This window comes from Panthera pardus, unplaced genomic scaffold (assembly GCF_024362965.1).
Source record: "Panthera pardus isolate Hobbes unplaced genomic scaffold, ASM2436296v1 HiC_scaffold_8, whole genome shotgun sequence".
Taxonomy (NCBI): domain Eukaryota; kingdom Metazoa; phylum Chordata; class Mammalia; order Carnivora; family Felidae; genus Panthera; species Panthera pardus.
Window position 1 is genome coordinate 91,394,837 of NW_026527013.1, and position 26,170 is coordinate 91,421,006.

Genomic DNA, 26,170 nt, shown 5'->3' on the forward strand with positions numbered 1-26,170 from the left:
CAGCCTATCTCTGGCTCCATGCACACATATGTGCCTCTGTGTATATATTGTATGTATCTTTGTTTTTATTTTCTACGTGTGGAAAGTGTCTCCTTCTGAGCCTAATACTCTCTTGCCCAATGACTATGAGATAATGTAAATTATTACTGACCTCTGTATATCTCTTGGGCAAATAGGTGATATAGATTATCGATATTACTTCTGATCATTGATATGAAGTCTAAGACTGTAGAAAATTTATTCATAAGTGAATTCAGGCCTATTCAGCTTCCTTTTAATTTGCCTTTATTTGGTGTCCAAATTCTTTGTATAGAAGTTTGGATTTGAGTGATTTAAAATTTTAAGTAATTAGATATTGAATACAATGTTTTGTTTTTTGGTTTTCTTTATGTCCCAGATGCTTATGACATAACTCCTGTTTTACTATCTGGGGTTCTTATTTTGAATAAGTAAGCTATTTCTATTTAAAAAATTCACTTCTGGAAAGTAGAATTAGACTCTTGATGGGCTTGATGTGTTTGGTGGGTTACATTTCAATTTTGCAGTATGATGTTAATGAGTCTAGAATTCTAAAATAGGGCTTAGTGGTGACCTTTTAAAGACAGAACTCCCATAGACAGTTTACTCCATGACAACATGTTTGTCAGGTGGAGCGCCAGTTGCATTGGAACTCAGGTAAGAATGTGGAAAACCTTTCTTGGTCATTACTACAAACAGCTAAACCAGATTTCTCCCAGGTGGTAGATCTGTAATCATTTTCATGCAAGGAAGATATTACTTGGTACTGTTCTTAATATCTTTTGATTCAGGTGCCTAATTTTGCCTAGGAATTTTTATACTGCTTCAGAAATCATTGTCTACCAAATTCTGTTTCTATGTTCATTGACAATTGGTTAAGTGAAGCCTGTAAACTGAAAGATTGTTTACTAAGTGTAACAAATTAGAGGTTAGAAAGTTTCCATAATCACTTTGGATTTGGAAATATGATATCTAAAAGGAACTTAAATAGTTCACGCAGAAAGCTCATTTTGTGTTGCTTTTACCAGAGATTGCTTTTATAGACTTTTGCAGGCTTTCCTCCCCTCAAGTAGTGACAGTACTTGATTTCTATAAATGTGTGCTGTCAAGCTCTGAGTCCTTATAATTTTTTAATTAATTTGATGTTTGTTTTGCTACTAGGTATTTTGCTGTTTGTAAATATTTTTATAATTTTTTAAATTTAATAATAACTTTTTATCAAGTTTCTAATGATGAAAGACCAGTGTCAGAAATTCCCTTAAAGCCATTTAAAGACAGGCCTTCTACCTATTAGGCACAGAAAAATAATTTGGAAAAGAAACTTATTTATAATTTCCTTTATTGAATTCCTGTGTTCCCTGCTTTCTTGTATAGCTAAAGAAATACAGTTTTAATGAAAGTCAAGTGAAATTTTCAGTGATACGATTACATACAGTATAGTTGACATGGTCAGTCTCTGCAAGCAAACTGTTTGAAACCTAAGAAGGGTTTCTAATAAAACAGAAAACGTTTTTTTTTTTTCTCTCTCTGTAGTAGGAAAGGAGATAGCATAGAAGTTAATGAGACAGAATTAGAGCCAGGCTATGAGGTTCAAATCTAGTCTCTTTGTGCCCTGGTTAACTCTGCTATAAATTGGGAACAGTGTAATTCCAACCTCTTACAGTATTTGTGAGGAGTAAATATATTAATCTATATAAACATGTAGGGACAGTACCTAATACAGTACCTATATAGTGGGAAGCATTATATAAATATTGGCTATCCTTCTTTATTACATGTTGTATAGCTCATAATATATTTTATGTATTACAGTTATCAGAAGTTTCCTACAATAGATTCTCCTTTAAGTAATTTGTAAGTTTACTCTTCTGTGTCTGAATAGAGAATAGCTCTGGAATAGATCATTTAAATTACATATACTCTCCTGTAATATTATCATAGAATATATGACATTTCTAGGAAATTAGTTAGGGTTTGGCTACCTTGGGAAATAGATATTAAACCTGAAAAACATATTAATTTTCCTGGATCAGATATATTTGGAAATAATATTGAATTCCATTCTCTTACTTGTCAATATGTCAATAACACCAAAACTGCATAAGTCTTTTGAGTTGTTTTTATCTTGACAAAAGAAATATGAGGAAAGTTTAATAATAAACCTTATTAAGTTTCCATATATAACTGAATTTTTCCTCTGTTACAATTCATTTCTCTTAATTTGTTTAACGGAAATCGAAATCACAGTAGCAAATACATGAGGGAAGAAAATTAGTTATCTTCATAGTATATTAACATAAACACCTATTTTATAATCCAAGATTTTTAAAACTTCTAAATTAGAGGAATTTGTAATGGTAATTTGTAATTACTCTTATGTAAAAGCATCCATAAGAATATCAAGACATTGGTGAATTTTGAAGTGCCTGAGAGATAATACATCATTATTAAGTTATATCATTTTGGTTTCTACATTAAGAGTAATCTGTAGATTTTCCACTCCTTTGAACATTGACAATAACCAGGGGTGTTTGGATGGCTTAGTGGTTAGGTATCTGACCCTTGATCTCAGCTCAGGTCTTGATGTCAGAGTTGTGAGTTCAAGACCCACAATGGGCTCCAGCCTGGGTGTGAAGCCTACTAAAAAAGAAAAGAAAATTGATAATAACCAGAAAGTCTCCATTTTCTAAGAAGCTAAATAACCAAAAATTTTTGTAAGGGTTTAAATTAGTCTGACAAACTGTTTTTCTTTTTTTAGTTGATCAATCCCAGAGACTTCCAGAGAGGGTAGAGGGAAAAGTATAATGGAGATCATATTGCAGCCACAATAGAGACAGAGTTGAGGGGAAAAACTGTGGAGAAATAAACCAAAACTCAGTAAATTGAAGAAAAACACTGAAGAATATCTCTAGAAATTATTTTTTTGTGAGAAGAAATCCAAGTAGTATTTCACTCTTGTTTTACAGAAAAAGTTATCAAAGTCTTGACCAGTTATCAGCTGAAGTTAGCCTTTCTCAGACTTCGCTGGATCCAAGTCATTCACAAGAAGGAGATGGAAAACAAGACACATTAAATTTAATCACTGAAGGTAAGAAAAGAAAAATTTAGTTGGAAATTAGTTTTTCCTGCACTATGTATGCTTTGTTGCAGAATGTTGAACAGTAGTGGCATTTCTGTGAAGGATGCTAGGAATGAGAGTGCCGTTATGATTTTAAAAGGTCTGGTATTGTTTTTTGGTTTTTTGTTTTTTTCTCATGTGTTTGTGGCTCATGTTCTCAGAAGATTGTAATTTTTCCTTTTATTTCCATCGCTTCCTGTCCTGTTGTGTTTTTGTTTGTTTGTTTTTTAACCCCTGCTGATTCGGCTTTTGTGTCTCTACAACTTACTAAAATGATTTATCAAGGTGGTCAGCCACTGCCATATTGCAATTTGAAAGTCACTCCTCTGTCTTCATTGTTTTAAACTTTACAGCAGCTTTGATACAACTGACCACTTCCTCATTCTCGAGTCACTTTTGGTTCCTCATTTATTAAGTATTCTGAAAACCTTGGGGAATAGATGTAAGAGTTTTATTTTTTCCTGTTACTGCTTTCAGCTGTGCTGTCAACCCCTCTTTCCCTTGTATTGCATCTTCCTGGACAACATCTTGGTTCAATTCCAAAACTTTTCAGGTCATTTTCGTTACCACATTTCTTTTCTAAGACTCAGCCTACGTATTTTTAAGCTTCAGTAGCTTAGTTGATTGCAAGTTATTTTCTTTCCTGTCCCTAGCGTATGCTAGGGCTGTGACTCTAGAACTTTGGGTTGGACAAGTGGTGCTGGTGTGATATGGTGCTCACATCTTTTATCTCTGTGACCCAGTTCTCCTTCTGCCAGTGTGTGTGAGGTGAGGGCTAGGGAAAGAGTTCCTTACTGCAGGGGAACCTGCACTCCTCTGTGTCTCCAGTTTCTTCCCTGTCTTCTGCATTGCAGTAAATGGCGCTACCATATGTCTTACTAGATTCTACTACCCTTTACAACTCCAAGTCAGTTCATCAGCAGGTCCTGTCTGCTCCCCATACAACACATGCTGTCTACATTGACTCATCATCTTCTTCACTATTATAACCCTAGTCTAAGTCACATGGAGCAAGCCTCTTGGATGGACTGCTGCTACAGCTTTTTCTTTGGTCTTTCCTCTCTCATTCTTGTCTCCTCACAGTCCATTCTCCATATTGTAGTCAGGGTTCTTAGAAAATATAAGTCAGAAAATATTATACCCAAACTTAAAGTTCTCCAGTGGTCTCGATGACAATCACATTAAAATCTGTACTGCTTATCATGGCCTCCCATATGATCATGTCTTTGCCAACTTCTGCCTTGCCTCATACCATTTTTTGGCTTGCTCCCTGCACCCCAGCAAACTGACTTCCTAGCTGTTCCTTCAGTCTGGTTCCTGCCTCCACTCTTTGCAATTGCTTTTCCCACTGCCCTAGATCTTCTTTCTTAAAGTCTTTGAATGGTAACCTCCTTATCAGATCTCTGTTGAAATATCTCTCTAAAGAAGTTTTCCTTGACTACCATACTTTAAATAACCATCCCCATTTCCATATCCATCCACTCCAGACACACTATCACATTGCCCTGTGTTATGATTCTTGTCTCTAACTCGCCACTAAAATGTAAGCTTCATGAGGGTAGGGAAACTTACCCATGTTTTTCGCCAGTGTGTTACTAGAGCCTGTCACATAATAGACAATTATTAAATGTTTTTTGATAGAATAAGTATATAATGAATGAATGTCTTAGAATGTGAGGTACAAGGTGTGGATAGTATAAAGTAAAAATTCAGGTAACAAGAAGGCTCAGGCAATGGGAAATTTTGTTAAGCTGAATGTTCTGCTTCTTTTAAGAGTTTTTGAAATGTTCTCAGAGAGCCTTAAGTCTATATTGATAGTTTTGTAAATACTGTGTACTGACTACATATGAATCTTTTTTTGATGATGCGGATAATAAAGATAGCATAATAGAGTATCCTAATGGCACTAATGTAAATGGAAGAGAGTAAACTGAGTTCACTGTCACAATTTAGAATATGTATATATTAAAAATTAATCCAGTAGTGGATTTACTTGTGATGACTTTCAATGTAAAAGACACATTTATTTAGTATTTTAATCAATTTATAATTATAGTCATTTTAACAGCAATAGGTCATGATTAATAATGGGTAATTTTTATACTATAAAAACAAACATATACAAGAGTGATGAATGGGTGAATCATAGAGAATTTTTAGGGCAGTGAAACTACTCTGTATGGTAGTAAAATGGTGGATGCATGTCCTTATAAATTGGTCCAACCCATAGAATGTGCAGCACCAAAAGTAGACCCTAATGTAACCTGTGAACCCTGCTTGATAATGATATGTTTGTGTAGGGTTTATCATTTGTAACAAATGTACCACTCTGGTGGGGGATGTTCATAATGGGAGAGGCTTTGTATAGAGATACGGAAAATCTCTGTACATTCTGCTTATTACTTTTGCTATGAACCTAAAACTACTCTAAAAAATAAAATGTGTAAACACACATACACACACAGAGAAGTTTTGGCTTTAAGAATTCAAGGTTAAATAACAGATGAAATATTATTTATGGACTTTCCATACCCAAGTATCTAATAGAATGATAAAAAAAAAATAAATTCACCAACTGAAACCCAACAACAAAAAGGACTACATTTAGGATTGTGTAAAACTAAAGAAAAAATTGTAAAACTTGAAGGACACACATCCTTTCCACTCATAGCATCCTTCCCCTCTCCACCCCCATAAAAGCCATACAATTAGGAAACTGCTTTGATACACTGACACAGGAGGCTGCTCTTGAATTAAAAGTTTCACCAACCAATCAAATCAGCTAGACTTCCTATGTGTACAAAATTACTGTTTTTTTTAAATGCCTAAATTGAGGAAGACAATTCTGATAAAACCCTCCGCTAGAAAAACAATAGTGAAGCAGGAAAAAAAAAATCCTGTAATACAACCATATGATTTTATTCAGTATCTTCAAACAAGCATTTAAAGATAGGATAAAAACATTTTAAATTAGAAGTCAAAAACTAAGAACAGAAATGTTCCAGAAACAGAAAGAAATGAATTGGTAGTTGATTACACTCTAGAAAGAAATGTAGAAAAAGGCAAAATTATATCAGAAGTAAATATTAAAGAATAAGCTGTCTAAAGAATAGATTTGAGAGAGAACTTAATAAAGAACACTGAAGAAAAGCAGGAAAGGAACCAAGAAAATGAAAATGCAATGAAGAAAGAAGTAAAATGAGTCAGGAAGTGTTTGAATTGGAAGTCAAGCAAAGAAGATCTATCAGTGAAGTCACTGAGGAAGATAAAACAGTGGAGCAGAACTAATACTGAATCTGTAATCCGAGAAAAATATCTGGAAATAAAAGACTAAAATCTACAAATTGACAGGGCTGACAAAGTGCCTGAGAAAATTAACAAGTATTAATCACCTCCAAGACATATGGTATTAAAACGATTAGGCATTAAAAAAAACAAAAAAAAAAAAAAAAAAAAAAAAACATACTCAGGGCTTCTAGGCAAAAAGATCGAGTAATTCATAAGGGGAAGAGGATGAGATTAGCATTACACTTCTCTAGTTGTATAAAGGATAAAGGTAACAACTAGAACAAAACTACAAACCATTCCAAATAATATGAAGTTAAAACAGAAAGTAAGACTTGTTATCCTGTAGAAAAAGAAACAGCAAGTAAGAAAAGCTGAAATTACCCATTTCTAAAAAGTGACAATAAAAACTCATCATAGCACTTTGTGAGATTTATTTAAGCCAATCAGAGGAAAGTGTATAATTTTTATATATACCTTTTCATTAAAAAGAAAGAAAATAAATGAATCAAGTTTCCCAGACCAATATGGCAAGAAAAACAAAGTAAATAAAAAAGCCAATGAAGAAAATAATAAAGATAAAACCACAAATTGAGATAAAGAATAGAAAAACAGATCTAATTAATGAAAAAATCATTTTTCTTTTAAAATTAACAAATTAGAGACCTAACTAATTTAATAACAAAGGCAGAAAGAACAAATAAAAGTGTAGGGGATAAATATAATCTGACACAGTATGAAAAATTAAAAAATAAAAAATTATAGCCCAGTATCACTTATACTGATATAAAGGTTCTAAATAATATATTAGTTAACAGAATCTTAGCCACACAAAAAGAAATGGTATACAATGACCATGCACATTTAACCCATGAATGTAAGTTTAATTCAATATTATGAAATCTATTAATATAATACCATAATAATAGGTCTAAGATAGAAAAGCTTGTCCCCACAGATGACAAAAAAAGCCCTGAACAGAATTCAACATTGTGTGACACATTTAAGAAAAAATAACTAAATAATAGTTATTTTCCATGAGTATGTATGAATGTCTCTGTCCCAAAGCGGGCATCTTACTTAATGAGGAAATACTAAGATACCAGATTGATTCTACCACTGTTTAATGTTATACTAGAGGTAGTAGCTAGCACATTTAAAGAAGAAACTTCTAGAGACAGGAGAGTTGGATTCTTGCAGATGATGGCATGAACCTGGAAAACAAGAGAAATAATACATAGACAATAAAAGTAGTTATATGAAGTAGCAAAATATAAAATTATACAGGAATTGTTAGCTTTTACATGTACAAACAATAATCAGTAAGAGACTCTGTTTGTGTGGGGGGGGTGACATTTTAAATAGCAACAGAAAAGATAAAATATTTAGAGTTTGCACATTTAGTGTTAAATTTATTCCTAGTAAGAGGAGAGCTATAAACCATCCTGAAGGGACATAAAAGTAGACACAAGGAAATGGAAAAAAATACTTTAAGTCTTCCCCAAGTTAATGTAAAGTTACATGCTTTTACTTTCTAAGCCAGCAGTCACACATCTGGGAATTTACCCTGAAGAAATACTTAAGCAGTACAAAAATATAAATGCACAAGATTATTCTGCTCAGTTAGCATTCCTTAACATTCTGCACTATTCCCTCACTGCTTATCATATTTTAAGGAATTTCTCTAGCTATCCTTTTTAAAATTTAACTTTCTATTTTGAGGTGAGTGTGGATTCAAATGCACTTAAGATCTGTGTACCCTTCACTCAGTTTGCCTCCGTGGTGGCATCTTACGAAACTATAGTACAGCATCACATCCATGAAACTGATGGTATGATCCAGTGATTTCATTAAGACTTACATGTATTCATCACTGTGTGTTTTTAGTTTTGTGCAGTTTTACCCCATGTACAGGTGTGTGTATACATCGCTAGAGTCAAGATACAGAATAGTTACATCATCACCAGGGTCCCTTGTACTGCCCTACATGGGCATAACCCACCTCCTTCAGTAATCATACCCACCTCCTTCCCAGCCTTGCCCTATCTCTGCCCCTTCCCTAACCCATGGCCAACACCAGTCTGTTCATTACTATAATTTTGTCATGAAGTTATGAAGGGAACTTGTAAATCAGACAGTATATAGACTGTTGGGATTGGCATTTTTATTTTCACTGAGCATAGCTCCCCTGAGATCTATCCAAATTGTTCTGTGTATCGATGATTTATTCCTTTTTATTGCTAAAATTTATTCTGTGGTATGTATATATTACCACCTTTGTTTAAAAACCCCTCATCGAAGGACATTTGAGTTGTTTGCATTTGGGGGCAGTAAAGCTGCTACTATAGTCTGAATGTTTGTGTCTGCCAGACTCATAATTTCTGGTGTGATGATATCAGAATGTGGGCTTTGGGAGGTGATTAGGTCACGAGGGTAGGGCCATCAGGAACAGGATTAGTGTTCTTAAAGAGACCCCCAGAGAGCTCCTTTGCTCTTCAGTCATGCTGGGACACAGTGAGAAGATGGCTGGGCTGTGAACCGGATATAGGCCATCACTAGGCATGCAATGTGCAGGTAACTTGATCTTGGATTTCCCAGCCTCCAAAATTATGAGAAATCAAAACCAGAAAATAAATTTCTTTTGTTTGAGCTGCCACTCAGTTTATGGTATCTCTGTTATAGCAGCCTGAATGGGCTAAGCTGCTGTGAAGGTTTGTTTGCAGGTTTTTGTGTGAACTTAAGCCTTCATCTCTCTGGAATATATACCTAGGAATACAGTTGCTGGGTTGTATGGCAGTTGCATGTCTAACTTGATAAGAAACCACCAAACTTTTTCAGTGTACCCTTCTGCATTCCCACCAGCATTGGATGGGCAATTTAGCGTCTCTGCCTCCATGCCAACGAAGGGTGGTGTCACTATTTTTTATTTTAGCCATTGTGGTTGATATGCAGTCATATCTCATTGTGTCTTAATTTGCATTTCCCTGGTGGCAGATGGTGTTCATTATCTTTTCGTGTGCTCATTTGCCATCTGTATATTCCAGTGAACTACCTCTTCGCTTATTTTACCTGTTCTTTAATTGCATTATTTTTTGTTTGTTTTTTTTTTCCTGTTGAGTTTTGAGAGTTCAATAGATAATTATAAAATTGATGCTTGCAGATAACACCAAGATGTGGTGGGCAAAAGTATGACTGTTTTTTATGCTCTCTAAATATAGAGTAATCTTTTACAAATTAAATCTCAAAAAAAATTTTTATTAGAAGTTCAGCATTTCTGTTACTGGCCTTTTCTTATATTGAATTTCAGTTAAAAATAAAATGAAAACTTTATGAGAAGTATATCATCTGAATTTTATAATATTTTTCTGTCAGAATGTAAGTGGAATGGTAATTTAAAATTTCTTGTGTGCTTTACTCTGTTGATTAAATTTTTATAATGAATATGTGTCACTTTTATAAACATAGTAGATTGTTTTTTCCATCTAAAAACAAACAGTGGAAGCCAAATATGTCAAGATTTAAAAGTAATTAATTTTGGTGGTGGAACTATAAATCATTGTTAGTTATATATTTATGCATTTTTAGTTACAAATATTTTTATTAACTCCATATGAACAATCTTAAGAAACAGAGATTTCTTACTTAGGACTTGAAAAAAATAGAAATTTATGCTTGTATTCTAAAATTTGATTCAGGCCTTTTATGCCTTTACATAGAATAACCTTTTATGTGTTTACATTCCTCAAGGATGTATTTTAATGAATAATACAGTAGAAAGGTATAAAAAAAAAAGCAATTCTACATTCCCACTGATTGTTAAATAAAAGAATATCTCAGAAGTTAAAATGGCACCATAATTGTTGAAGGAAAAGGGTGAGAAGTTGTCATTTTTTTCAAGAAGGTTTTATTAATCCTTCTTATGTGACACTTCCTATTACAGTATTACTAGTTAGCTACCTATATCTCAGCAAATCTTGTTATTTTTGAGAGAGAGAGAGAGAGAGAGAGAGAGAGAAGGGCAGAGTGAGGGACAGAGGTACAAAGCGGGCTGTGCGCTGACAGCAGACAGCGCAGTGCGGGGCTTGAACTCATGAACTGTAAGGTCATGACCTTAGCTGAAGTCAGATGCTCAACCAGCTGAGCCATCCAGGCGTCCCATATTTCAGCAAATCTAAAATGACTTGGGTTTTAAAATACACCATTATTTTATGTGGCCCCCCCAAAAGAAAAGAGCCAACAAATCATAACATTGTTTACATATCTGTTAGCATTTTTTTACATTTATTTTAAAAGATCCTGTAGACTTTCAAAAACTATTGTAATTTACTTAACATAAAATTCACCATTGTAAAGTGTAGAGTTGATTAGCGTTTAGTGTATTCACTGTGTTGTGCAACATCACCACTAATCCCAGAGCATTGCCATCAACCAATGAAGAAGCCCTGCACCTGTTAGTAGTTGGTCCCAATTCCTCCCTCCCCCAGTCTCTGAGTAACTACTAATGTACTTTCTGTCTCTTTGGATTTGTCTACTCTGGACATTTAATATAATAAAATCATATAATATGTAGCCTTTCTTGTGTAGGTTCTCCTACTTAAGTAGCATTGTGTTTTCACAGTTCGTCCATGTTGTACCAAGTCTCAGTGCTTCATTCCCTTCAGTGCACAAGTAATATTCCATTGTATGGTTATACCACAGTTTGTTTATCCACTCATCATTTGGGCATTTGGATAGTTTCCACTTTGGGGCAGTTATGAATAATGCTGCTATGAACATTCACATACACGTTTTTGTGTGAACGCATATTTTACTTCTCTTGGGTATATAACTAGGAATGGAATTGGTTAGAACATATGTGTAACCATTTGAGGAGCTGCTAAACTTTTTCACAGCAATTGTATCATTTCATAATCCCCCCAGCAATGTATGTGTTTCATTTTCTCCACACCCTCACCAAGATTTGTTATTGACAGTCTTTATAATTATAGCATCTTAGTGGGTATCAAATGGAGTTTCATGGTTTTGATTTGCATTGCCCTAATGAGTAATAACATTGAGCGTCTTTTCATGTGCTTATTAGCCATTTGCATATCATCTTCAGATAAATGTCTATTCAACTCCTCTGACAATTTAAAAATTGCATTGCCTTTTTTTTTTTCCTTGCAGTGTATATTTTGAATAGTAGGCCCTTGTCAGATGTAGGATTTACAAATATTTTTTTCCATTCTGAGGGATGTCTTTCTACTTTCCTGCTAGTGTTGACTCACAAAATTTTTAGTTTTGACAAAGTCCCATTTAACTGATTTTTCTTGTGGTTGCTTTTGCTTTTGGTGTCACATCTAAGAAACCATTGCCTAATCCAAAGCCATGTAGATTTACTCGTGTGTTTCTTTTTAAGAGTGTTATAGTTTTAGATCTTACTTGATTTAAGTTTTTGTATATGGTGTGGGGTGATTGTCCAGCTTGATTCTTTTGCATGTGGATATTCATTTGCCTCTGGATCATTTGTTGAAAAGACTATTCTTTCCCCCAACTGAATGGTCCTAGGACTCTTTATTGAAATGCATTACCCATACATGCATGGGCTTATTTCTGGATTCTCAGTTCTGTTCTGTTGGTCTGTATGCCTGTACCAGTGCATATTCATACTATAGTACCACACTGTCTTTATGTTTATACTATCTATGTTTTGAAATCAGGAGTTTGTTCTTTTTCAAGATTGTTGTGGCTATTTGGACTCCACTAAATTTCCATAGGAATTTTAGAATCAGCTTGTTATTTCTAGAAAAAAAGGCAGTTACAATTTTGATGGGGATTACACAATATGTAGATAAACTTGGGAGATATTGCCGTTTTAACAATATTGTCTTCGAATCCATGGAAAAATGGAATGTTTCCCCACTTATTTCAACCTTGAATTTTCTCAACAGTAGTATGTAGTTGTCAGTGTACAACTCTTGGACTTCATTTGAATTTATTCCTATTTTATTCTTGTAGATTCTATTGTAAATGGAATTGCTTTCTCAATTTTATTTTCTGATTATTCATTGCTTCTTGTATTAGACTTTAAGCATAGATTTAAAAAATTACTGGACCTCCTCTGTATCTGTAAAAAGGAAAATAAAAGTGAATTCAGTTGTAAAGAACTTCTTTGTATTCAGAGTCAGTCTCTTCTGAATCATTTAATCAAAATTGTCAGTGGCTGTCTTTGCTTACAGTAGCATTTTCTGTGTCAACAGTGAACCATTTCCCAAAACAATCCTCCACTGATACAGGGATTTTCTCTCAAGGTACTAAGTATCCTGTACATTTTTATGTGTACACTTTCCTATCCGCCTGAGAATTTCTTTTTCTTCCTCAATTAAATCAAACACTTCTGCAAGTTAAATAGCTTCCCTTCAAAGGCCACAGGAATTCCATGGCAAATTGACGTTTGACATCTTAACAGAAATCCTTCATGGTGCATGAATCAGTCACACCAATTGCTTGTTGCTTTAAAATTTCTTTTATCTAGTCTGAGGAATTTCTTCTGCGTTCATTTATACACTTGGCATGTGATAAGCAATCCTTCTGTGTAGGTCACCAAGCTTCATCTACTTGCAGGGTTTGTCCCAAGTGCTATGTGTTGTTTTACCAGAAAGTGTGAATTGTAGTAATTCTTTAATGAAGATTTGCTTCAGTAATAGGAAATTTACATCCTACTGTCTGTTTTCATACTCTTCTATGAACAAACAACTACTAATTTGAAAGGGAAATTGTAAGTTTTTGAAGGCTTTTTTGGCCTTCATACAAGTAAGTCTGTTAGAGATTGATATGAGCACCCATGGCCAGTGTTCATCCATGTGCATGCAAAAACAACTGTGTCACAACTCCCTCTTTGCCAGCTCCAACTACTACACGCAGTGGTTCCAGTTTGAAATTTTATCGCACAAAATTCCGACCACCCCTTTTCTTGACCTTTGATCACAAAAAGGTAACATGTTCCTTATATAACAGGTTAACATAACATTTTCCCTATGTTTATGGGTTTATGATAGTGGCTAAGGAATCTGTGTAGGCATTCCTTAAAATTAGGATATAGTTTACTGCCTCTTCGTTTCCCCATTGGCCCCTCCATCCCCACTCAGACTTCCTTATAGAGTTGGTGATCTCACCTTTACCTTATGTTTCTCACTGTACTTCCTGCATTTTATTATTATTTTCTGTGTGTCTGTTTCTACCTTGCATTAAGCTCCCTACAGGCAAGAAGTGGTTCCTTTTATTTTTATCACAATATCTGGCATTGTGCTGAATGACTTCTAACTTAGTAATATTTGTAGCAGTACCATCTGAAGACTTGTTGAGTCCAGACTCTTTATCCGTAAGTTTAAAACAAAACGGATCTTTCTTGCTATAAAATGAAAATCTATTTGCTGCTTCTTATGACTAACTTGTTTCTGCTAGGAACTACTACTTTTCCATTTGTTGAGCTAGAAAGTTTTGTTAACCTTGACTAGTTATTTCCTCCCATATCAAAAAATTGTTAAAATATCAACACAGAGTTTAACATACTTATTTTTTAATTCATATAGTAATTTTACACGTATATGTGTATGCATAAGTTACTGTTGACATCACAATATTCAAGAATATTTTGGAATAATCAGTTATAATTCTTTATCTTAACACTTCCTTTTGCTTATTTCCTTTTTTTTAAAGTTAGAGCGCATGCATGTGCACGCACAGACACAGACGCGCGCGTGCGTGCACACACACACACACACACACACACACACACACACACACACAGTGGGGGGAGGGGCAGAGAGAGAGGAGGGGAGAGAGAATCCCAAGCAGACTCTGCGTTGTCAGTGTGGAGGGCTTGAACTCATGAATCCCGTGATCATGACCTGAGCCGAAATCAAGAGTCAGATGCTTAACTGACTGAGCCATCCAGGTGCCCTTTTTTGCTCACTTCCTTTTTATATTTTATTTCCTTTTATAGTTGCATGGCTGCAGTCACAACATAACCATTTTTGGAATCTTGTGCATTTTTTTTCTACTTTTATTTTTAAATGAAGGCTTACACTGAAGTCTCTTGGCTTTCTTGAGGGTAACAGACTGCCCTGCATGTTCCCCAGCATCAGTATTTTCAGAGGCTGGCCGTGTGTCTGCAAAGGCTGGCTTTCATACATGGCTCCCCACCCCCGACTGTGCTCTCCTGGATATGCCCCACTCAGCTCTGCTGTATGATTTGTTTGTTGGGGCACAACTGAGGACTTTGTGTACCTTTGTTTTCTTCCCCCACTCCAACTTTTTTTTTTTATAATTTCAAATCTACAGAAAAGTTGAAAGAACAGAAGAATGAACACCCCTGTATGCTTTACCATGATTCACCAATGTAACCATTTTGCCACACTGGTATTATGTTGCTCTTGTTTTTGTGGGCACATACTCCCTTCATTTACTCCTATATCTGCCTTTTCTGTTGTGCTCAAACATCTGAAAGTGAATTGCAGGTATCATAAACTTCATCTCTAAGTATGTCAGCATATATCTCTTAGGGATAAGGATGTCTTCTTACAAAGCCATACCATTATGATCCTTAGGCACTTTAACATCAATACACTATTACCTGATAGTTTGTTAATATTCTTGTCTCAGCATGTCCAGTAATATCATTTAAAAGCCTTTATTTTTTTTGGTATGTCCAGAATCCGATCAAGGATCACATATTATTTACTTTTCATTCTCTTTGGTGTCCTTTCATCTAGCAGAGCACCCACCAACTTGGCTTTTTCTGTCACACATGTTTGTATATTGATGAGCCCAAGCCAGTTGTTTTGTTAAATGTCCCACGATTTGTCTGATGTCCATTATTATCAAATTCAGATTAAACATATGTGCATTAACAACATAAATGATACGTCTTTGTCAATGCATCTCATCAGGTCACTGTCCTTTTTGAACAGTGACCCTTAAAGATGGCTCCTATGTCCTTTTGACACTCCCCCAGTCTATCATATCTTCCTCACTTTGTGGTAAAAAAAGACGTTTATGTTTCATGCCCACACCCAGAATCAGCTATTTCTTTAAGACTTACCTCCTTATACTGGGAAATGTTAGAGGCCATAATTTAGCTTTAGGGGTCCCTGTTGCTACTAGAATAGTCATTGTTCCTAGCCTGTGGAAGAGTTAGGAAATTTTTTTTTAAAGAAAAATATACTTTAAATTTATTTTACAATTTAAATTTAAGATTCAGGGTTTCTGTGCACTTGATTTTATATTTTGACATGTTATGGTGAATATATTGGTTCCTAATTTATATGAACATAATTACTTATTTGCTTTATCCTACTATATATTAATTTCAAAATAACAGTATCTATATTATTACTAAAATGTGGTAAGATTTCTTTCTAATTATTTTATCTTGAGAATATATGCTAGAGTCCAGTTACTGTGCTGAAAGTTCATTTCAGTTCTGTTCACTTCTGCTTTCATAGTTAACTATTTTTTATTTTTGAATTATCTTTTTAAAATACAAGTAAGTTCAAATAATTTACATCCCCCTCTTCTAGATACAAGGTAACATGCTATACGCTATTCTGTAGTTTGCTTTTTTCACTTGACAGTGAAATCACTACCTAGCACTACATAGAGATCTTTCTGATTCTTTTACAGCTGTATAGTACCTCATTGTGTAACTATGTTAGACATATAGGTGGTTTAGTCTTTTGCATTACTGTATGATTGTATTAAAAAAAAAAGTTATCTAAGTATAGACTTGCACAGAATTGCAGACAGTACTCAGATTCTTGTGTGCCAGTGTTTGCAGCTGCACTCTTTACAATAATCAAAAGGTAGACACAACCCAAGTGTCTGTACAGATGAATGGGTAAACAGAAAGTAGTGTATACATACAAAGGGATATTATGCAGCCATAAAAAAGGAATGGGGTTCTGATACATACAACATGGATGAACCTTAGAAGACATAGTAAGTGAAAGCCAGGCACAAAAGGGCAAATATTGTATGATCCTACTGGTAGGAATGACGTATGGTAGGCAAATTCATTGACAGAAAGTAGATTAGAGTTTCCAGAGATTGGGGGTAAGGGAAGAATGGTTAGTTACTGCTTAAATGGGTAGAGAAGTTCTGTTTGGAGTGATGAATATTTTGGAAATAGTGGTGATGGTTGCACAATACTATAGATAAAATTAATGCCACTAAGTTGTACAGTTAAAGTAGAAATTTAGAGAGACTATCCAAAGCAGTTGAGTCCCAGGAGCATTTAACAGGAACTCCAGAATGTTGACCCGAAATGGGTCTCTAAGCTTAAACGTGAAAAGGGTGCTTGAAACACCTAAATCTTTTGGTCGTGAAATAACGCCATAAACATTTTAAATTTGAATTTAACAATCTTTTTCATAACTTTTTCTAACGCTTTTATATTTTCCTGTATTTTACTTGTCAGCAAAACTATGCAGTTAACATAACTAGTCATATTTAGTATCTGTTCTCATTTTATTAAGCACATAGGCTCCGAGAAGATGCCTTTCCTAAGGCCATACAGCCAAAAGGGACTAGGAACGCTCTTGGGTCCCAGTACAGTTCCTACAGTCATGATTCGTTAATTATATAATTATTTAATGACCGTCTCCTGTGTGCTAGGCACTGGGACTATAATAAACAACAAATTCCATGTCCTTTCTCAGTGTACAGTTTAGAAAAAGAGCCCCACAATTATCATACGTATCATAGTATATAGTGCTATGTACATAGGCCCCACATATTGTACCATATAGTACAACTAGGTGGGTTAGAGTACAGAACCCTGTGGGAACACTTCACAGGGGCTGTTTGAAACAGTATATAGTATTCAGAAACACCTGCTGTCTGGTTTGGTTTATACTTGTATAACTGTGTAAGTAAGATGTAAGCTTTTTATCTACTTGGGAGACCTAATTTTCAAAGCTTAGCCTTTCAGTCTCAAACCAGCTACTTCTAGCTGGTACTTGAAACTCTGCTCTGGGAAGCACTTGTATTCCCCAGCTGTGCCAAAGATCTACCAGTCTTCCTTCATATGCCTACTGAAGTCTAGCACATACTAAAGTTCCTGATGCAAGGCAGATGCTGACAAATGTTTATATTCACTAAGTGAGTTAAGGCTGTCCCAGTTGAGCCCTCCTTCTGAACTGTACCAGTTTTGCTTCTACAGCAGCACTTTACCTGCATGTGGATTTCCTTGTATTTCTGTGGCCTGGGCACTGATACTGTTACTTTAGTTTATTTTCCTTTACCGACTGAACACGAACATATTCTGGAAAAAAGGTAAACTTTTGATTTTCATCTCAAAACAAGGCATCTCAGACTTCCATTTCTAGAACTTTTATGAGGAGCACAAATAATTCTCTGGTAATGTTTTTTTAAGGGTGACACTGAAACTGTGGAAATACATAGATATCTATGTTTGCATTATTTTGTGAAGTATGTAAGTTTTAAGCTTTGTAAGATCTTTTGGTACCATTCTTCAATGGCAATTAAATATTTGTAATTTTATCTTAACTTTCAGGTAAAGAAGATACTCCCTCATTACTCGGTCTCTGTGGGTCTCTAACATCAGTGGCAAGTTACAAATCACTAACAAGTCTCAAATCTAATGACTACCTTGCAAGTCCCACAACAGAGATGACAAGTCCAGGCCTAACTCCATCCTGAAAAATTTTATGTAAAAGCCAGAAGTTTTTATGTTGCAAATGTTCTATTTACATAAGTTTGACTGCTGGGGAAAACCTTTGGAGTTTTATATTGTTCTGGCACATGTATGGAATCCTGTTGCTTCTTTTAGAGAATTCAGTCTATTCCATGTGCCCTTCTGAGTGAAAAAAAATGATCCTGCCATTTTCATTTTAAGATTCTTACATTTGTCACTGAGGAAGTTTAAATATGAATAGGCTTAAAAAACTTTCAAATATCCTTTAAATTAATAACCCATTGTAAACGGTGATGTATATTTATTATTTAGCTGATTTTCATGTATTTAAATGCATCATCATTGCCAGGCTGAGTTGAAGGTTTTATTCTAGAGACATGTAAGTTTTTTCTTTTACTCTCTTATTCAATGATTTTTCTAAAAATGACATGTTAATTTCATTTTTTCATTAATTTCTTCCTATGTTCTGATGTTTAAATGCCTTGTTTTTAATATGAGGAGGAAATTCCCGGCTGGTTTCATAGTGGCTTATTCAGTTTTGGTATCAAAATTCCATTAACATTTTATAAATTTTGTAGGAATGTGCCTTTAGGCCATCACTAAATTTATGAGGGTCATATGGGAAGTATTTTACAGCATTTCGGTAAAGTGGATAAATTTCTTATCTTTATTTTCCCCAAGATTTTCTTAAGAGGTTACATAAAAATATCAAGTATTCCTCAATAGTTAGAAAACATTTAAAAATGTACAATACTTCTTGAAAAAAACTCCAAGTTGATTTAAGGATTTGAGATCTTTAAGGATTAGTAATCACCACACTAAATAATCTGACATAATAGGGTTGTTTTGTTGTCCCTTGTGTGCAACAATGAACCATGCCATGTTAACATTAAAAATCCCTACACTTCTACTAAAGTTAGTTTTCTTTTTTGAAAAGTTATGTGCTATAAACTTTTTGCAGTTTTTGCGACCATATATTTCATCCATAAAAATCCCACCATACTGAAAAGAAAAAAAAAATGTATGAAGTATATTTTCTATAGTAAGTAATATGAGGAAATCACGATCAGTTGTGCCAAAGAAGTTTTCTATATTGTTTACATGAAGAGGACACAATACTTAATGGGGACTTTGTATGCTATTTTTGTTTATTAAGAAAACATTACATTCAAACTTAGGAGCTTGGACATAACAGGAAGAATGTTCCTCCTACAGCGATTTCTTTTATTCAGAGGAGGCAAGAAGAGCGCTGAACTTACTACATCGTTCTTTGCATTAGAAATGTGTAGGAGTGTGGTGGTTCTCTGCAATACTTAGAGCTTTATTCTCATAATTTGGAATTTAAGATAAATAATAAGAAGGCTAGTCTTATATGTAAGACACTTTAAGCAATGTTCTTTCAGGGACAGAGGAGGCCTGGAAGCTGTTGAAATAAGTTATCCTAGATGTACCAGAACATATTCAGAGCTTTATTCCTTTAGCTTAAGGCTTTAGTACTTGTAAAAATGCAAATATTCTTGAAAATTGGTACCTTTTACCTGCTCTTAATTATGTATACCTTATTATGAGTGAGGTATCCAAAGCAATTTTTAATGAGCATGGGGCTGGAAGGAAGATATAAAATGAGGACAGTGGCAACACTGGGAGAAGAGAGTAAGAAATGGCTAAGTTGGGGAACTTGAAAAATTTGAAGCTGGCTTCTTAAGCACTATTGCTGCTTTCCTAAAAAACGATCAGAATGTGTAAAATGTTTTATCATTCACAGTCCACTCTGAACTGACATTTATTATTCCTCAGTGATTTAAAACAATCATTGTTAAATTTTTTCCATACATTTTTATAATACAGAAAGGAAATTCAAGATTCCATAATTGATAATTTTCCAGATTTCTCTAATGCATTCAGTAACCTGTGCATCTTCACATGCTGCTAAATGCAGATTTAAACATGACATCTGAGGATCATGACTTTTCCTCCTTTCTTGGAGCTCTTGGTACAAAATTCATCTGCTGATGTGAATTCAGGTTTCTGTACAGCTCATTTCACACTTGTTACATATGTAATGTCTGCATGAGGAAACAATGTATGTCTCAATCTTTAATTTTAGGTGGTAGTGTTTATTGTTTACACACCCTATCCAAAATAGAATGCTGAATTATATGCTGATATTTCCATGTGTATTTTGTTGCCTTGATGTACTATACTTGTTGCATGTATATTAAACGTTTTGTACTATGCATTAGTGGTTATATTTTTTCCTTGAAGTTACTTGATTCAAGTTGTACACTGAGCCTTGTGTTTTAGCAAATATGGTAAATGTATATTATTCAACACCTAAAATACTAATAGGACAAAAGTTTTAGAGAAATCTTTATTTTAACTCATATAAAATTAAATACCTTTTATTAAAAAAAATAACATGATATGGTTCAGAATACACAATATCTATTGAGGTGGTACAATACCATAGTGATTTGGGCAGTTGCTAATATAATTATACATCAGCCATATTTGTTTTCTCACCTATAAAATGGAAACATCACCATCTTCTCAGAACCTATGATAGCATCAAGAGGATGTCAGCATTAAAAGATATTATGTAAACTAAGTTTTTATTTAAGTCATCTTTATTAGACTTACATAATTGTTTTCAATTGGTTAAAAATGTGTCTCAAATTTACAACTTAAGGAAATTCTCTGTAAAAGAAGTTCCTAGTCAAATCTCCAGTTTTGATAAATACACTGAATCACCTCTGAAATGTCACAGGACTCCTTTGAACATCAGGGCTCTTAAATATCTTTTAATCTTCTGTAAGCACAGCAGCCCCTATTTCACTCTAGATTTTGTTCTTTTTAACTGATGAGGGGATATAAAATTGTATCAGTGACCTTATGGTCTCTTTCAAAAGTGTATTTTAGTCCAAACTAGTTCTTATTATAAGTCCCCATTATTTCTCTAAAACCCAAATAAAACCAAAGTTTCACTACATAAGACAGCCTTACTACATGTGACACATTCTAGTGTTTGCTGTGCTGTGTTGTGCTAAACTATGCTACCCTATTTTCTTTTCAGTTAAAAAAAAAAAAAAGCTGGTCTTGGAAAACCAACCAACCAACTCAACTCCATAATTACTAGAGCTATGCCAAAACATGCTTCTTTGGTTTCCCGTTGTCTTCTTGTTTTTCCACATTTGGGGCTCAATGCCTCCCACTTCCAGGTATGTTTAACTGGATCACCTGTCCTAATCATAGAAGTATGTCTCTGACACCCTGCCTCTCTGCTCCCAGGCTGAGTGGACAATCCCTCAGCTGTTCCATGTCTTTCTTTGCAAACCTGTCAAACAGCTCTGCCGTCTCCTTGTAGCCGGTGACAGTATCTGAAGTATTTTCTTATCTCAAGTGCTCTTTATGCTGCCTACCACATAAAAGATCTGAGTAAATGTTGAATGTTAAAATTTATTTTAAAAGTTCATTTTGGAGAAAAAATTCAAAACTGATTCAAAAAATTCAAACCTTTCCTATATCCTTGGAACTCGTACTCCAGAAAGAGGGAAGAATTTAAAAACATATGTGATACCATATGTTTTCACTCTTATGTGGATCCTGAGAAACTTAACAGAAACCCATGGGGGAGGGGAAGGAAAAAAAAAAAAAAGGTTAGAGTGGGAGAGAGCCAAAGCATAAGAGACTCTTAAACACTGAGAACAAACTGAGGGTTGATGGGGGGTGGGAGGGAGGGGAGGGTGGGTGATGGGCATTGAGGAGGGCACCTTTTGGGACGAGCACTGGGTGTTGTATGGAAACCAATTTGACAATAAATTTCATATATTGAAAAAAATAAAAAATCTCAAAAAATGCATAAAAAAGTCATGTGGTTAAATATATATAGTGAATAGTTTTCCTAGAAATAAAAATTTATTTTAATTTCATCTCTGCTTTTTTAAAAAGTCAAATGTGTATTATATGGAAGGTAGCAAGTATGTAATACATGGATTTATTAAAAAACTTACACATAAAGCAAATGTATGTGTTAGAAAACTTAACATAAATAGAAGGAAACTGCTTTCAGAAACATTACATAGAATATAATTTCTAGCCAAGCACTTTTTAGCTGCTACTATTTATTTAAATAAAACATTAATGCTTCTCTAGCTCTACCACCTAAGTACAGAAAAAGCTTCATTTCACTCTTCTTTTCATCCAGATACGGTGCATGTAGTATGTATTAGAAAAGCTTCTAAGGAATTAGATTTATTTATTTTAATCCTGAATGATAAGAATTTTCCATATATGCAGTCATACAGTACTGGGGGTGGTGGCAGTATCCCTGTTGGTATTACATTAAGGTGAAATATCAGACTGCTTCTTAAAAGTTACAAATTAAAATTTTTGTTTTCTACTGATCAGTTACCAAAAAGAAGCATAACAGAACCAAGGTAAATTTAATACTGTTAAAAAATAAAATAAAATAAATTTAATACTGTTAAACATCAGTGTTCAAGATAAAACTTTCTTATATAGTATAGCATTAAAATAATGATTTTGTATGCAAATATTTAGCTTGAAGCACAGTCATACTTTTAAGAAATCAAAATATTTTAATGAAAATGTCAAAGTCATAAATATTTATGATTTTATAGATATTGCAATTTTAAGGTAAATCAATAGAGGGTAAAGCAAACACAAAAGACTACATACACACACGATCTGTTCTGGTGAAATAGATAAACTCTTTTCTATAATACAAAGTACATTAGTTCCTCTACAAACACTAGAGGTCTGTCACCTGAACATACTACTCTATTTTAGAACAAAAAATACTTCACATTTCCTAGCATACAAGTAGACTGCAATAAAGTGCTTTTTCTTATAGGATACAGATCCTGGGAAAATGAAACAAAAACAAAAAAAGGGTATCACTTTTGTCCTGTCTTCATAACCCTTCCCTGTCTCATTCCTGCAGTCATAAGCAACATTACTGAGGCGTTAGCCTACAGTGACTGAAAGCTATTTCTTCAAGGAAACTGCTGCCTCTTCAGTCTCTTGATCTAGCATACTAATATGAAGATGTGTAAAATCGAGGGACATTTTGGAAACATTGTGTGTCTTATACTATATTAGTAATCTCTATTGTGTTAGAAGAACCCAGTACAAGTGACCTAGAGAACTCCACAAACAGTGATACCTGAATTACAAGATGGCTGAAACCAGAGGCCCTTCCTAAGCTGAAACATAAATTTTACTAATGTAAATGTAATGTGGTTTTCTGCTCAGCCAAGAGTCACTGTGCCAAACATTTAACACCATCAGAAAGACGACTCCTCTTTTGCAGAAACAGTGAATGGAGTCTTTAATCATCAAAAATATCACCTATATCATATAAAGTTATATTTTGATTCATAAAGATAAAATAGCCATACCTTTGAGTGAAGAAATCCTAACACTGGTGAAGCCTTAAAACAGCAACAGGAAGTAAAAAAAAAAAAAAAAAAAAAAATCTAATGCATTTGAATTAAAGAAAGTAATAGGTATTATTTGCTAAATGCAAATAATGTTACTTAAAGACTGCCATCTATTATATACTTTGCTGAAATACTTAAATATCTACATGCATGATTTAGGTATGTATAAAAGACTTGGGCATTTTTCTTCTAGACTCTCCACATCATTCAGAACACAATTCAAAATGTTCTGGTACATCCTACACATTCTCAATTATCAAACTCTCAGATTATTGCTTTCAGTACTTAGGAATAATTTTTCTTTTCTTTACAGGGACATTTAATGGATGTGATTTCTGGAATATCTTTTTCAGTATCTCAAAAATTAGGGTAACAGAATTTATTTTTAACTTAGGATTATGATTTAGAGGCAAAGCAGAAACTACTACTCATTTAAGTTATAAAATAGAAAATAAATCATTTTGAGATAATGGTGAGAGTTCTTGCCTAAGAATCTCCAACTTATTATTTGGCTTTGGTTGTTACTTCAAGCTGAAACAGCATCACTGGTATTGTTGTCTTCCGGCATTTTGCATCTGGAAAAAAGCCTTCCCAGATTCATAGGTACTGATCATAATGGCACAAGCAGGAGCAATTTTAATTAAACGGGGAATGAGGCCTGAAAAGAGAATAGAAAAAAATCAGAACAAATTTTACCTTATGTTTAAAAAATGTAATTTATTTGGTTTCATTCTGATAATGATCAAATGAAGTGATGTATCAAACACTGTGCCATCAACTGGTATCAAAGAACAAGCCAAATTACTCCCAAGCTCCTCACTTTAATTCCGTTTTACTTTTATACAGAAGTTTCATCTTACTAAATCTATTCAGATTTTTTTTAACTTAAAGATGTTTAGGGAGAAGTCATAAATGTGTAATATTTTCAATAATTTCTTGCTAATTTAGGAAAAGGACAGACTGAAAAGTAATCATTTTATTCAACAATTTGGTAAAATAAGTATTTTTACCTGTAAATAATCCTGCAAACCCATTCTTAGCAACAATGTTCTTCATGATAGTCCACGTTGACATATGCAAAGGCATAGAAACTAAATGTTAAAGAAATGATACATTATAAATTACCACTTAATTATTTCTAATACATATGACATACATCAAGTATTTATGGTCTTTGGGAATGTGGGGTGTATAATTTCATTATACTAAGAAAAGATCTATTTACCCAAAACTTACCCAAAGTCTTATATTTAATAGTTGGATTCATTAAAAAGAAAAACTAGAAAAATGTTGAAGGTTAAAGGTGTATAGTGTATAATATAGTGTATAATTATAGTGTATAATTTGTCACTGAGGTTCAAACATAAAGCTATAAATGAGCTATTCATGCGCAAAGTTTACTTACATTTATTTTACACAACGATTCTAAGCAGCTGGCTTAACCCAAAGACTACTAGACACAGTAAGTAAAACAAGAGGCTGCTATGAAGCAGACACACTACTATGCAAACACTGTGATAGCTGCACACGGAAGTTGTCAAGGTCTTGGTTTGACACCAGTTGGATGAGGGGCAAACACTCCTCTATTATCCTCATTAGCTGCTGGGAGCTGCTATTAGACTCCACAATCATCAATGTGAACATGGAAAAGTGAGTCATTAAGAAAGATTCAAGTATATAGTATAAGCATGGCCAGGGGAAAAAGGGAAAGGGTGGAGAAAGAGAGCTTTCAGAAATGGCTTTTTAGAATTTTGCCACTTAATGGAATGGGGGCTCATTATCTCAAATCTCATTTATATAAATATCAGATTCTCTATGAAGATAAATGAGGCCTTGTTATTTAAGAAGCTGTATGATCAATATAAATAGTATAAATATAATAATTATAGCAACCCAACAAAAGGACATTTTTTAAACCAAGAACAAAGTGTTTATGAATGAAATTTAACTTTCTAAAGAAAGTCAATGACAAAAACTTTATACTATGAGTCGGCAACTTCTGCATATTTGAATTATTCCATTTAAATTTTTGGAAACAACTGGTGTAAGAAAGGAAACCAAATAGTCAGGTATTTGCTGATCTTGTAGAATTCAAGCCCCAAACCGGTCCCTGTTTAAAGACTATGGTGCAATAAATGCAGAAGAGAACAGACAGAAAGAGTTATTAACTGAAGATTAAGTCTCAGTAGAGCTCCAAAGTGATCTCCACAATATTTCCTGCCTAAGTTCCAACACTGAAGAGCTATTCCTACAGGAATATTGTAAGGAAACACCGTTGGTTACTATGTATTTCAAGCATAGACAACAATAAAATACTCATTTACTGACCATCCACATTTTTCAAATCCTAACATCTGTATCTTTTAGATACAATTGAAGTCCTCAATATATTCCTTCTCAATACTATTGCTCTCCTTAGATGTAACCACTCTCTCCCCTTTTTCCTTTATCTTTCTCATGCATGTGTTTAAACCTTTACTACATATGAACATATCCATAAATAATACATACTCTTGCTTTTTCTGCTCTTAAACTTTACATAAATGCTATATGACATTGTACATTTGTAATGTGCTTTTAGGATTATGTTGA

The 26,170-nt window shown here is 34.1% G+C and overlaps 2 protein-coding genes across 9 annotated transcripts in view; one reads left to right on the top strand and one right to left on the bottom strand.

Moving 5' to 3' along the window:
- Positions 1-20,353, top strand: part of RUNDC3B (RUN domain containing 3B) — a 153,858-nt gene extending 133,505 nt beyond the window's left edge. For all 5 annotated transcript variants that reach the window (XM_019443206.2, XM_019443209.2, XM_019443207.2 and 2 more), the window contains 2 exons: positions 2,985-3,106; positions 17,976-20,353. In XM_019443206.2, the coding sequence (XP_019298751.1) occupies positions 2,985-3,106; positions 17,976-18,121 (268 nt within the window). In that variant the 3' untranslated portion in view covers positions 18,122-20,353. The remainder of the gene's footprint in view (positions 1-2,984; positions 3,107-17,975) is intronic.
- SLC25A40 (solute carrier family 25 member 40) overlaps positions 7,529-26,170 on the bottom strand; it is a 67,597-nt gene continuing 48,955 nt past the window's right edge. Inside the window, exons 11-15 of one of the 4 annotated variants that reach the window (XR_008420190.1) lie at positions 24,589-24,669; positions 24,065-24,236; positions 23,537-23,569; positions 15,504-17,723; positions 7,529-7,635 (exon numbers count right to left, since the gene is read on the bottom strand). Coding sequence is in view for 1 of the 4 variants with exons in the window: in XM_019443212.2 (XP_019298757.1) it covers positions 24,121-24,236; positions 24,589-24,669 (197 nt within the window). In the remaining 3 variants the exon portion in view is untranslated. Of the gene's footprint in view, positions 7,636-15,503; positions 17,724-22,691; positions 23,570-23,942; positions 24,237-24,588; positions 24,670-26,170 lie in introns of those variants that run through there. The other 3 variants (XR_002078307.2, XR_008420189.1, XM_019443212.2) reach the window with 3 other exon arrangements.